At 52.6% G+C, this 12,232-nt stretch overlaps 4 protein-coding genes across 4 annotated transcripts; 3 read left to right on the top strand and 1 right to left on the bottom strand.

Annotated features, from left to right (window-relative positions):
• Nucleotides 1-111: 111 nt before the first annotated feature.
• On the top strand, nt 112-891 carry PG998_001178 (uncharacterized protein; the record flags this gene model as incomplete). The annotated part of the gene is made up of 2 exons (XM_066867996.1): nt 112-186; nt 256-891. 2 exons carry the CDS (start codon nt 112-114, stop codon nt 889-891), a joined length of 711 nt encoding a protein of 236 aa, XP_066736411.1.
• A 1,908-nt stretch (nt 892-2,799) lies between these two features.
• Nucleotides 2,800-3,917, top strand: PG998_001177 (uncharacterized protein; the record flags this gene model as incomplete). The annotated part of the gene is made up of 2 exons (XM_066867995.1): nt 2,800-3,224; nt 3,371-3,917. The coding sequence occupies 2 exons, from the start codon at nt 2,800-2,802 to the stop codon at nt 3,915-3,917; spliced, it is 972 nt and encodes a 323-aa protein (XP_066736410.1).
• Nucleotides 3,918-8,003: 4,086 nt separating this feature from the next.
• Nucleotides 8,004-9,614, top strand: PG998_001176 (uncharacterized protein; the record flags this gene model as incomplete). Its single annotated transcript, XM_066867994.1, has 1 exon — nt 8,004-9,614. One exon carries the CDS (start codon nt 8,004-8,006, stop codon nt 9,612-9,614), a length of 1,611 nt encoding a protein of 536 aa, XP_066736409.1.
• A 1,930-nt stretch (nt 9,615-11,544) lies between these two features.
• Nucleotides 11,545-11,769, bottom strand: PG998_001175 (uncharacterized protein; the record flags this gene model as incomplete). The annotated part of the gene is made up of 1 exon (XM_066867993.1): nt 11,545-11,769. One exon carries the CDS (start codon nt 11,767-11,769, stop codon nt 11,545-11,547), a length of 225 nt encoding a protein of 74 aa, XP_066736408.1.
• Nucleotides 11,770-12,232: the final 463 nt, after the last annotated feature.

The raw sequence follows: 12,232 nt of genomic DNA, 5'->3' as shown, positions 1-12,232 counted from the left end.
TATACAGTCGTTTGTCCCGTCTTTCGTTTTCCTCGTTCTTCTATACGTGATCCTTTTCAAGCATATTTGCCAAGTGTTCAGAGAAGCAGGCTTCTCTTCTTGATATTTATGATGCATGTCATTCTTGCCGTCGTTGCGGCACTCTCTGTCCTCCATGTCGGAGCATGTGAAAAGATTACCTTCACCGTAAGTCTGCACCCTTCCTTTCACCACGATGCATGTTTCTTCTATGGGTTGACTAACAAGAATGTTTAGGGTTCTCCAGCGGCTCATGCCAATATCATGGTTCTGTCTTCTGCTCTTGCCAAGGCCTATAAAGCTCCTCCTATTGCCAAGCGCCAAGTCAAATTCGAGAACGGTGGATTACAAGTTGGAGGCGCTGGTGGTCTCGAGCTTGGCGGCTCGGGTGGCAAGGGCGAGAGGAAAGGGGCAAGCAAAAACCAGGCAGGAGGTGCAGCAAGAAATCAGACTGCTGAGAACCTGGCGGCGCTCGAAGGAGCCCGCCAAAAAGCTAACGGGACTGCAAACGCTGGGAACGGCCTTGCTCTAGGGGGCATCCTCACGGGTGGCTCTCGTGGCGGCAAAGCAACCCAACCAGCTGCCGGGGAAGAAAAGGCACAGCCAGCCAAGGGCAAAGCCGCTGCTCCTGCCAAAGGCAAGGGCGGCGGCGCTGGAGATTCCACTGCCGTCAGGGAATCGGATCAGTTCAAGGACAACCTGGGCATCATCGTGGACAAGAACGGCAGGACCAAGAACGTGGGAGGCAATCTAGGAATCACAAAGGGGTCTGATGGAAGTACCTCGGTCGGTGGCGCTGCAGGCATCAACATCTTGTCAGTCGCCAGCGAGGAGGGCGAGGATGATACCCAGGACACTGAAGATGCCGAATAGCCTTGGGGCAATGATAGACACGGCATAATATTGCACCAGAAACTACCGCCACCTCCACACTTTTTGGTTCGGATCTTCATGCAATGCAAACAGTACTATAGAAAGAGAGAGATGAAAAATGAAGAATGAGAAAATTTAGCGAAATGTGTGCGCCCCCAGGCATGGGACATCCCAGGTTTTGAATCATCCTAAACTGCAGTGTTGAGAGTGAGCGGGAATATTGCAACGAGGAGCAGTGCAACGAGGAGCATCTTAAAGAAGCCTATGCTATTTTTGGATAATAACACAGCTGACAGATTTCGTATTCGAATAGAAGGCAAAAGGCTGAATGCACTCGTTCGTACTGCATAACGTATCGAACATTCGGTGACTTGTATGTAACCCCCCGCGAGTTGAGACGAATGATCGACCAGCATCAATGCAGTAACCCCTCGTCTTCACCCGGGCCGGAGACGGTGTGCAAAACATTGACCGATTGAGCCGCATTATTCCAGCGGCATCCCCAAGTAGCAAATATCTTATTTGCTTTGCCGGGGTCGCAAGACCTGCCGACTGAATCAAGTGGTCTAAACCTATAATCGTTGCATGATATTTGGTCGTTGCCACGGGTGTCCCCTCTTGTTTGATCCTCGGTGTCTGGGGGTTGTCACCTGTCAAATACGTCGTGCGAACCATTTAGACGATCGGTAGCAAGGGATGAATTCAAGGCTGGCCATTGTGGACTGGACTGGGCCAGCCTGGGGCAGTAGTTGGTGAAGCTACGTACTGGCGCGTCGGGGAGCCGGATAACAGCTATAGTGTTTCCGGCAGTCTCCTTTCAATGTGCCTTGAAGCATTATAGCGGCATCCAAGTCCCGGAAAGGTTGTCCATACTCTCCTAAATGCTATAAGCGACGGATAGGAAACGGCGATTTACGCGCCAGGTGACAGGATAGTCACGAGTTACCGACTCTGACGGCATTCTTCCAGAACCCTGGTACCCCCCCCGAAGCTTGAAGATGGTGAGTCGTTTACGATGTCTAGTTCATCCAATATTCACTTGTACACACCTGTAGTAGGGGTCAAAAGCATTGTCAACCCAGTGGCGATCCTCCAGAATTGACACCCGCGGCACCGGAGGCTGAATTGCATGGTGACATTTAGGAAATGCCGTGGACTTTCTGGCAACAATTGCTATGATGAGAACCATCTGCTACAGCCAAGATCTAGAGAATGATGAAGCGTCATTGTGTGTGGAAAGCATACCCAGGCAGGCCTAGGATCACTCGTGCCTTCTTCGTGTCAATATCAATGACTTGATCCCGCCCGCTTAATGAATTTATTATGATCATAACTACTATATTGATGAAACGCTTACTTCATTTCTTCGTGGTAATACTCGCGTTATTGCATTCTCTATCAAGACACACAAGCGTCTGCTCAACCAGTCTACTCGATATTCTTTTCTTTGAGATGTCGTCGGCGAATGAGTGTTTGGTCACTTATCCAGATTTCGGCGCATTGGTGAAGCCTGCGGCAAGCTCTCGAATGGACCATCAAAATACCGCAATAGTGGTGGTAATTACATTTCCGGCTCTGGCCCTGGTGGTGGTCTCTGTGAGGGTTGCTGGGAAACTCTCGACGCGGCAGTTCAGTCTAGGTTAGTTACCTCGGTGAGCCGATCAAGATGCTGGACAACCCAGACTAACGCCCAAGGGCAGATGATGGCTTGGTGTGTGCAGCAATGGTATGAAGCTGCTTAATATCCCCCGTGGTGTCCAACAACTTATCAGTGGGCCTTAGGCATTGGCGATCATGGAAGCGGTTGCAAGCTATGAGTGTGAGTTGGGCTCACTCCCCTGAAAGCCAGCACGACCATCTGGTACTAATTTGCGTCCACTTTAAGTCATCGTAACGAACTATATCGGCATGAGCACTGTAGACATTCCGCTGCACGACCCAACACAGGGGGCTCTCTGGAACTATGTCGTCCAGATACTATACAACCCCATACTGGCCCTCGTCAAATCATCCCTACTTATACTGCTTCTCCGTCTCTTCGGACAGAAGCCCGGAGTGCGGCGCTTCATTATCTGGCTCAACACCATCAACTTAGCCAGCATGGTCTCAATCTTCTTCGCCGTCGTCTTCCAATGCTTCCCTCTTCAGAAGGCATGGAAGCCGCGATTGGAAGGGTACTGCGTGGACCGACGCATCCTGTTCGTTGCCGCGAGCGCCATCAACATCGTATTGGACCTGTTGATACTAGGACTGCCGCTACGCATCTTTGTCGGGCTTCAAATACCCAAGAGGACCAAGATAGCATTGATGTTCCTGTTCCTATTGGGATTCTTGTATGTCACAATCTTGCTTTCCCCTTTTCTCAAGCAGTGGCCTTTTGCGTCTGTCTGTCACTTTCGCCGGCCACCACCCGCGCAACTATAGCTATGATACCCTCGTTCCTACTCTTATACATGCTCACACGTCACCCGCCCAACAGAACAACGTTGGTAGGCATATCGCGCCTCGTCCTCCTTGTCCGGGGTTTATACGTGCTGCTTGAACAGCCAGACCCGACTTCCAATATCTCGTTCGTCATCATCGCTATCGAGGCCAACCTATCCATCATTACGGCCTCGGCGCCGGCTCTGCGGCCGCTTCTGCGCGCCTGGTTCCCTTCGTCGTCGTCTTCTTCGTCCCCCCCCTCTGCTAAAGTAGGGAGAGGAGGTGGGACGATGACGACGAGACGCCGCGACACAGTGGCGGTGTCGGCCGCGACCGATAAGATGGTTCTCGGCGCCGGGGCGGCCGCGCGTATTGGCCGACTGCGGAGCGCCGCGTCGTCTTCGCGGCGCAGCGATGACGAGAGCCTCATCCTCCCGGTGCGGGAGGGTGTCGCGCGGACCGACTTCGTGACGCAGTATCATCCGTCGTCCCCCAAGCCGGACGATGTCGACGAAGCAGAAGAAGGAGGCGGGGCTCATCAAGATAGGGAAGTGGTCAATATCGGACTTGAGGACAGCGTTAGAAAGGAGACCTGGGTCTGATGATGAGCGACCATGAGTATAAGAGTCTACAATCTCCAACAATCACTTCAATGGCGTTCGCGCATGTGAGAGAAGTAACCTCCTTCCGAAGCTGGATTCCTCCCCCAATCATCATTGCACAATTAGACGGGTTACCATGTGGGAGGCACGTTGGTACATCTGGTTTCTTTTGTCTTGACTATCTCGATGACCTGTTATGCCTTAAGATTACTATACTGTATATGTGGAATGAATGGATGTCTTCGCAACTTCAAAGTTCATACACAACAGTGGCTCACAAATCGATTGGGCAGGTCATAATTGTCAAAATACTTACCAATTAATCTGTGAGATGTTTGCTTTCCGAGCTCGTGCTGGCAAGCATACATTGAACTTCCCACCAGTCTGGGGAACATGAGAAAAATGCGGCCCCTCTGGTGGCTCAAACACAACAACATGACTTCAACACCCTAGGGTAAACGAACCGGCCTCTGGTTCTTGGCAAACATTGCATCAGTTCCAGCTTTAGGGGTCGTATGTCAGGTGTCGTCGCTTCCTGACTCAGTACACATGTCATGTTTCAAGGTCAGGACCCATGCTCTCTCTAGTTTTCTTTCTGTGCTGTTCTCGCCATCATGGCACCGTCAAGATGTCGTGCCGTGGCCTGTCGCCGACGGTCAGGAGTGATGGGGATGGAAATAACGTTTGCCAGTTGCTAGTCTTCGGGAAAATGTATTAGAGTTCCATCTTGCTTGTTTCCGTGGTGAATAGTCGCCATTCGTTGCTCTCGCGAGATCCCTGATGATGCGGTCAGAAATGCGATCTCTCCAAGCTATTCATTCCCTGCTTTTGCTGGGAAAACTGGAGACCCTTTGAGAAGCTGATCTTGCACTCTTTTTCATCTCAGTCCGTTCCGCGGGGGTGCGCAGGCAGGCCGCCATAGCCAGTGACGACCGGCGTCATTATCCTGACACCTGCATCGGAGGCTACTAGTAGTAGTAGGTGGGAATGCACACGGGAGATCCCTGAGCTTAGCTTAGTGGTACAATTTGCTGACGGTTGGGCAGCGGGCTTGATTCCCGCCCGCGCTGTTACCCCGCAAAATAGTCGATCGGGATACTGCTGTTTGGTGTTGACTTGGGATGCTAGAGTAGAACAGTCGTGTTTGTGTGCTACCTCGTGAAAAGGTCGGCCTGCCGATGATAAAAACAGGAAGTCTGATTGGGTTTGGGTGTCTTGGTGGTTTAAACCTGTAGCACCCAAAGATAAGGATGCAGCTGGGGTCTCGGGGCAGTCTCGCAACCCCTTTCCCATTGACCAGGCCATCGCGTGCCTCCCTCGCCCATTCGTCACGAAGCCGTTGTTTTACTCACGTGGTGCGTGTGGAAGAGAATGACATCGCTCATGGTCTCCTTGGAAGAGGCACACGTGTTGCGCTGATGGAGGGTGGTTGATGGTGGGTGGGTGACTTCTTGCCTATTCCACAACATCCTGGGGCTAAAACAGTTCGCGGGGAACTGAGCTGGAGAAGCCAATGGCGGGCTAGCGATAAGGGAACCTTCGTTATTTACGACTTGACGCATGGGGCGTCGTCGCCAGTGGTGTGGAGTCGGCCGTTAAGCGTGAAGTCGTCGTTACCGGTGTTACTGGCAGTGGCTGGTCTTATGTACTACGTAGGCGGATACTTAGTCTTCCCTACGACGGGGAACACGATACCATCTCAGCCGGCAAACTGGCGATCTCTCGCATGGACATTCTTGGATGCAGTGCTAGGGATACGCCGAGATCTGCTAGGGCAAGTCCAATTTGAGGTTGTCCGCCAAATCAAGCCCACGTGACATAGTGAGATCGGCCATGGCGTAGCAAATACACAAAGCCAAAGGCTCCGTGGGCGTCGTTGCAGGAGGTTGGCAGGTTGGTACATCTCGTGGGAACAGTCAAATCTTTAGCTTGAACAGTGGAAACCTGCCAAATTGAATATTACGGTCAACCAATAGTTGTACATACATAGTCACAGATAGGATGGGGATCGGATGATAGAAACCCGTCTTGCCCGGCACTGATAGTGGGTGGCCTTTCCATGTATGCGTGCCTAATATTATCCACAAAGCTCACCTCAAGTAGTCGGCGTAACAGAAAAGCCGGACAAGGTTGAATCCAACAGTCAGTCGGCTGTCGCTTCGGGGCTGACCAGAACGCTTGAGTTTCACTGGATATTGCTTGCTTTTCGGGCCATCGGACCAAGCCGGTGTGGCCCAGGATTTTTTATGTATGAGTCAACAAAAACCTGAAGACCCTGGAATTCTGTCACCCATAGCGCCAAATCAACGGGATGACGTTCAATCCAATTGATGAAATGTAACAACTGCATGGTGAGTTGGCCATCATTTGTGTGTAATGTGTAATATCTAACGGAGGAATGTGGTTCTGGTAAAGACTGGAATTACCGGGAGGCCCGAGGTCGGCAGAAGAAGAAGAAGAATCAAAGAAGCACAACCCGAATAGCATGTTACCGCCGAAAAGTGCAGGTGCAGCTGCAGTAGTTTCAGAAGAAAGCAAAGCATGCATTGGATTCATCTTATCATAGCATTTGAGATGGTTGATGAAGCGAGGGCCAGTCTACCTTATCCGTAGCCACCTCCAAGGGTGACTTGACTTATCATACTTTACACTTATGTCATGCAGTGTTTTGACAACTCGGGCGGCTTCAGGTCGAAGATGATAACGAGCATTTAGTCAGCCGAGCTGAAGATGCGAGAGTTTGCGGGTAGGTCCTGGAAAGTTTACCTTATCTACGACAGCTGAACTGGATGCAAACCGACACGACTGTTTGTGGTTGCTGGCTGTTGGCTGTTGGCTGTTGGGTTGGCGGGATACCTGTCGTTACTTGATTGCACAAACAAGGTCGGGCAGCGAGCGGCCTTTATGCTGCATTTGTCGGCATCCGAACAATGTGCCATGTCATTAACTGGTCATTACCTGCACGCTGCATGCTGCACGCATAACATGTATGTACCGAAAGAAGTACGTACAGAAAACAAGCAACGACCGACCGAGCCCCCACATTATGGGCATGCAAGTTGAACCAAGGTGCGACCCCAACTGGACCCTTACGAATACCAACTCGATGCCCACCTCCTGATCAGGCAGGCCCGTGGCCTACGCCAGCTAATGGCCACACTTCGCAGACACCGCCAACCTGAGGCCGCGCCCAAGCCCAAGAAGACCAACAAACATCAATGCTGTGATATTCAATCAACTAGCTATCTAACCCGATGGGGCCACGTGTGACCTGGCTTCCTATTGATGCAAGATGCTTATCTCTTACACATATCCTACATACTTACTTACAGTACCTTACCTGCATCCTACTCACACTTCCCGTCTTCTCCTGCTCTTCTCCTCGCCTGCTGCACTCCCGCTACAATACACTTCTTCTTGTAGTCCCATCTCATAGTTTCGCAGACGGGCCTGGAAGATATACTCCGATACGTAGTGCGGCATTCGCGCGAAGACTACTGGGCTAACTTTAGTCCCATCTTCTCCGGGTTCGCCGTCCCAGAGTACAGAGTACAGAGTACAGAGTACAGCAGAGATAAGGAATCCAGCTGATGAATCGGCACCCATATACCCTACACAGCCCAGAGGACAAAGGTCTTCTTTCAAAGGCCTCTCTTCCTTCCTGAACCATTAACACGGTAATCTACCATCGAGCGAAACCTACAAATTGCCTTTTCCTTGGTCTGGTTACATTACAGATCGACGCACCTCGACCGACATCATTCCTGTACGGCAAGACGGGTCCTGCATTCAGCGTGGGCGCCATTACGTACTGAAAACACCCACCCCTGTGCCCGCGGCACACGATCACGACTCAATTGACTGGCCCCAAAACCTGGTACTCTGGACAGTACTCTGGACTTGAGAGACTTGCTGGAATTGGTTTTGTATCCAACTGTGCCTTGCGGCGTTAGTATGCCCCACAGCAGAACCCTTGTGCAGGAGCGAGTTCCAGCCCTCAGGTTACGGATACCCGACAGCAGTAGCAGTATTAAGGCTTCTGGGAAAGGCGGCCGTTGAACCCGCCTTCCAATCACTGAGGCTAGGATGATGATGACACCAAAGTCTTTCTTCTACTCCCGCCAGTCCCAACTTCCTCTTTCTCCCACCCCATCACCGACGCCGCCACCAAACAGGTCACGGTTTGCCTTCCTGCAGCGAAGAGATGCTTCATCTACAACAAAGCACATCTCTAATCAACCCGCCTCCAAAACTTCGCAATCCGGATACTCGACCGAGAAAATGACTAAGCGCAAGGAGCCGGATAGTTGGGCTGCTTCGACAGGTCGCAGCCCCCCGAAACCAGCGTCAACGACCCACGCGACCTCAGGTCCTATGACGCCAACGAGCGCCGTGCAAATACCCGTAAATTCAAAGACAGAAGCCGCCAACAAGCACCACGTCAAGTCCCGGTATCATGATCAATCGAGCCGGCGATCATCAAGCACGGGGTCACGAGGACGCGATATTCGGTCGCCCGACGCCCTGCCGCCTTCAGTCGCTGCACTTCTAGCTGGGACAAACATACCGCCACCTAACAGACGTGGAAGTATGAAGCAACGCCAGCGCAAAGAAACGCGCATGACCGTCGACTCCATCGTTCCTCGATCCCAAGTATCCGAGAAGGACCTGAGCCAGGAACTATGCTTTACGCCTTCGGGCCTGTCTCCTTTTAGCCGGAGTCCGCTAGATGTGCTGCTGAGCCCCCCAGACGAGCTAGGCGACGAGGACGCATCCATTTCGGATAGTGTTTTCACATCCACGTTATCATCACGGCCAGGCTCGTTCGAAAGCCTGCCGTCGCTAGGCGATTCCACGAGTGCCAGTACCATGCCTTCGTTTGACAGCCCTGTCACGCCGAGAAGCAAAAGGTATCGACAGCCACGCAGGTCACTTGAGCCTCTTCCCTCTCCGCCGGGCGAAGAGCCGGACCACCCACTGTCTTCCAAGTCCACTGCCGATGTTGACCAGGTGGGGTTCAGCGTATTTGACCCTCTACCATCCCGGTCAGACAAGCAACAGAACACGGTCTTCCTACCTTTCAAGGCGGCTCTCAAGTCAAATTTGACGGCATCAATTCGAGTTTTGCGGTCCGCCGCCAAATCCATTTCTCAATTTACATCTTCATCAATCCCACCCGAGGATTTACTGGTGCGGTCGCTTCTGACGGTCGACCCTACTGTGCCGTTCACAGACGAGAAACGGCCACCCGTGTTGGAAGATGAACCCACCGAGGCGATGCGTCGCTATCTGAACCCAACAAGCAGCGCCAGGCTCGAGGTTCGGACGGGAGGTGCTACGCCGACGCGCAGCTATACCGCTTCGATCCAGATGCAGACTTACAAAGTGCAACGGTCGAGGAGCTCTTCCCCGGCAGCCAACCGTGGAGTTGCGCCGTCTCCACCAGAATCACCCAAGGCACCTGCCGCCTCTTCGCTACCTCCGGGGCCACGACAACGAGAGATCCGCGAAAACTCCGACTTTATCCGCATTGCTGTTATGGAACACTTGATGCGCAAACGTGGCAAGTTGGACGACCAGCGAGAGGGACATGCACGCTGGTTATTACCGCCTCGCCAGCTCAATTCGAAGATTTACGAAATTGGATCGGATGGTGTCCCTGTTCGATGGATTTCGATATCGCAAGACAGCATTTGATCTCACGCCAAGACGCTACGGATGCTCTCGACACCAATCCAGGCCAGAGAACACACTCACTCTATACACCTACCCGCGCCGCATGGCACAAAACAAAGCATAAGGGTTCTGCTTTGCTGCGGGGCAGAGTGAGGCTAGGGCTGTGCGTGTCAAACCGCCCACGGTGGCCCGAACCAGGGGTGGTGTTGTCGGTGAAACTCGTACGGGCGCCAAAGTACGGAGCGAAAGGAAAAGTTTGCACCGACGACGGGTCCGCGGCATTCCATTACACAACCAAAAGCGACAGCGCACAGCGAAAACGGCAGGCAACAGGGACGGCGGATGCGACCCGCCCCTTTCGTCACCAACCCGTGGGGCTCCTGGCAAGTCCCGAGATCGTGGCCTCCATAACAAAGAAAGTTATGATGGCCTACAGCTGGCCCCACTCTGCCGGCGAAGATGACCCGGGCAGGTGGATATCAGCAACATTCTAGAAGCAATTTCGAGAGGCTGGACTGCGAGAATTCCCGAGCTCGCGATTCGCGACTCAACCATGCCAACCCGTGTGGTGGGTGTGGTGATTGTGGTATGAAATCAGCTCGAACAACCAGCACGAGACACGGCACATCGACTTGCTCTATCCTTTTGGTGGGAAACCTGCTGCCAGAAACACCATGACGTGGCGGCATGGTGCACAACGCTGCCGTCGTACCACCGCTTGGGCTGTCTATTCCGGATTTTCTTGTCCGACAGGGGGAGTGCTGTTGTGTGTTTCAAGCGGCGCGGGCTGAAGGCTACTGCCAGCATGTGAGAGTATCCATAGCCTGGGCCTGGCTGGCTGGATGCGATGCTGTCTTGCAATCCATTATGCCCGCACTTCGCGCCGCATTCCGCGCTATCCACCTGGCAGCATGGCATTCCCCAACCAGCAATCGTCGGGTTTCCACACCACACACATGCAAATCTCTGATTTTTGGGGTATTTGTTTTCTGCCCCTTCCCTATCCACGACAGCACAGTTGCTGCTTGTACTCATAACTCCCTATTGTCTGTCATGTACCTCATACAGCGCATGCATGCATAGCCCCAGACTGTCATGCATGGCTCCTCTGTATTTTACGGCCACAATTCCTTTTTCGTTTATACCTTTTTATTTTCTTGCTTGCGGCATTTGTGGAGCCTCTTGTTGTTCTTGGGTTCGGACATGATGGTGCATTTGGGAAGGTGTTATTTGATTCCGGGTGCGCAAGATGCCCATTTCCAGGACCGGGCGTCGGGGTCAGCATTAGAGCGAGCGAAGACAGGTGCTTATCTTGATGATTATCTCATTTCCCCTCAGCCGGTCGAGGCGGACCGCTATTACGATAGGCAGGATGGCATTTTGCAAATATGGCACTATGGGGTTGGCGCATAGAACAACGACCTCAGGGTCCTGTTAGTTTATCCACATGGGTTTTTCAACCAGCTACTTGAACTCAATCGCTTTGCTGATCGGTCCCTGCATCAGTGCCCAACCATGAATGTCATTAGCAGTCTAGAGTCCAACTGGCGGTGTACGGCTCTATTGTGCTCAGAGAAGGCATTCCATCGCGGCCGTCTGCACGTTGGTGCCATGCTGCGATCCATATCTGGACACTAAGGTAAAGTAGACACGCGAGGCTTATTTCCCAGCTTAGATTTGCTGTCGTGGCCTCAGCCCTAAACCCCCCACCTTCTGCTTCGCTCCTCAATAGCCAGTCCGTCTGTTGGTCTGTAGGTCTGTAGGTCTGTTGAGGGCATCCGCATACGAGAGGCGTCCTCGGCTAGTAAAGTGTACAGGTTGCAATTTCAGCCGGCAGCGTTTTGGCAAAAAGACATCGATTTGTCGTGTTCTCGTTAGAAACCTTGCCTGGAACAGCTGAAGAATAGCGATTGATTGTTATCTCCCTCCCTGGGCGCTGCTGTCCCCCGTACTATCCCAGCATCCTACCCCGTAGCTCCCGCAAATCCATCTGGTTCAAGTTGTGCGGTGACAGCGCCGCATTGCTCGGGTCCTGCCATCTCCTGGCGCCGAGCATGAGGCACCATGCCACGACCACGGCCGCGGCGGAGATGGCGGTCGCGACGGCGCCGGCGAGGGCGATGCTTAGGGCGACCCCATCGGTGGAGATCTTGCTCGCCTCCTTGTTCGAGGGCATGGTGTTTTGGTTCGATTATCTGCGATCGTGACGAATACTCATTAGCAGAAGCATGATATCTTTGGCAATAACAAGCAACGTACTCATCCGTCTCGAACAACAGCTGGAGACTACCACTTGAACAAACCGCTGGATATTCTCTCATTGATTACCCCCTCTAGCCACAGGCGAAACAGCCTCTGAGGTGGCTGCTCCGATAGCCGGTCAAACAGCCGGTACTTGACTAGCTTCGGTGAAATAGGCTCGGGATGGATGCCTGGTAGTATCACCAGAACCTGAGGGACTGAAGAGTGTTGCAATAGTCATCTGGTGATGTCTTCTCGAGAAAAGGTCGACGGGAGAGATGTTTTCCCCAGTGGAGGATGGGTTGAGTGCATTTTATATAGTGATGGGGATGAGGTTAAAATAGATGTGTCATGGTAAAGCAACGGGGATGATACGCTGGAAGAAGTGACTTGAATTT

The sequence above is a fragment of the Apiospora kogelbergensis genome (assembly GCF_038363985.1).
Source record: "Apiospora kogelbergensis strain CBS 113332 chromosome Unknown utg000001l_segment0_segment0, whole genome shotgun sequence".
Taxonomy (NCBI): Eukaryota; Fungi; Ascomycota; class Sordariomycetes; order Amphisphaeriales; family Apiosporaceae; genus Apiospora; species Apiospora kogelbergensis.
This window is presented reverse-complemented; position numbering and strand designations above follow the sequence as displayed.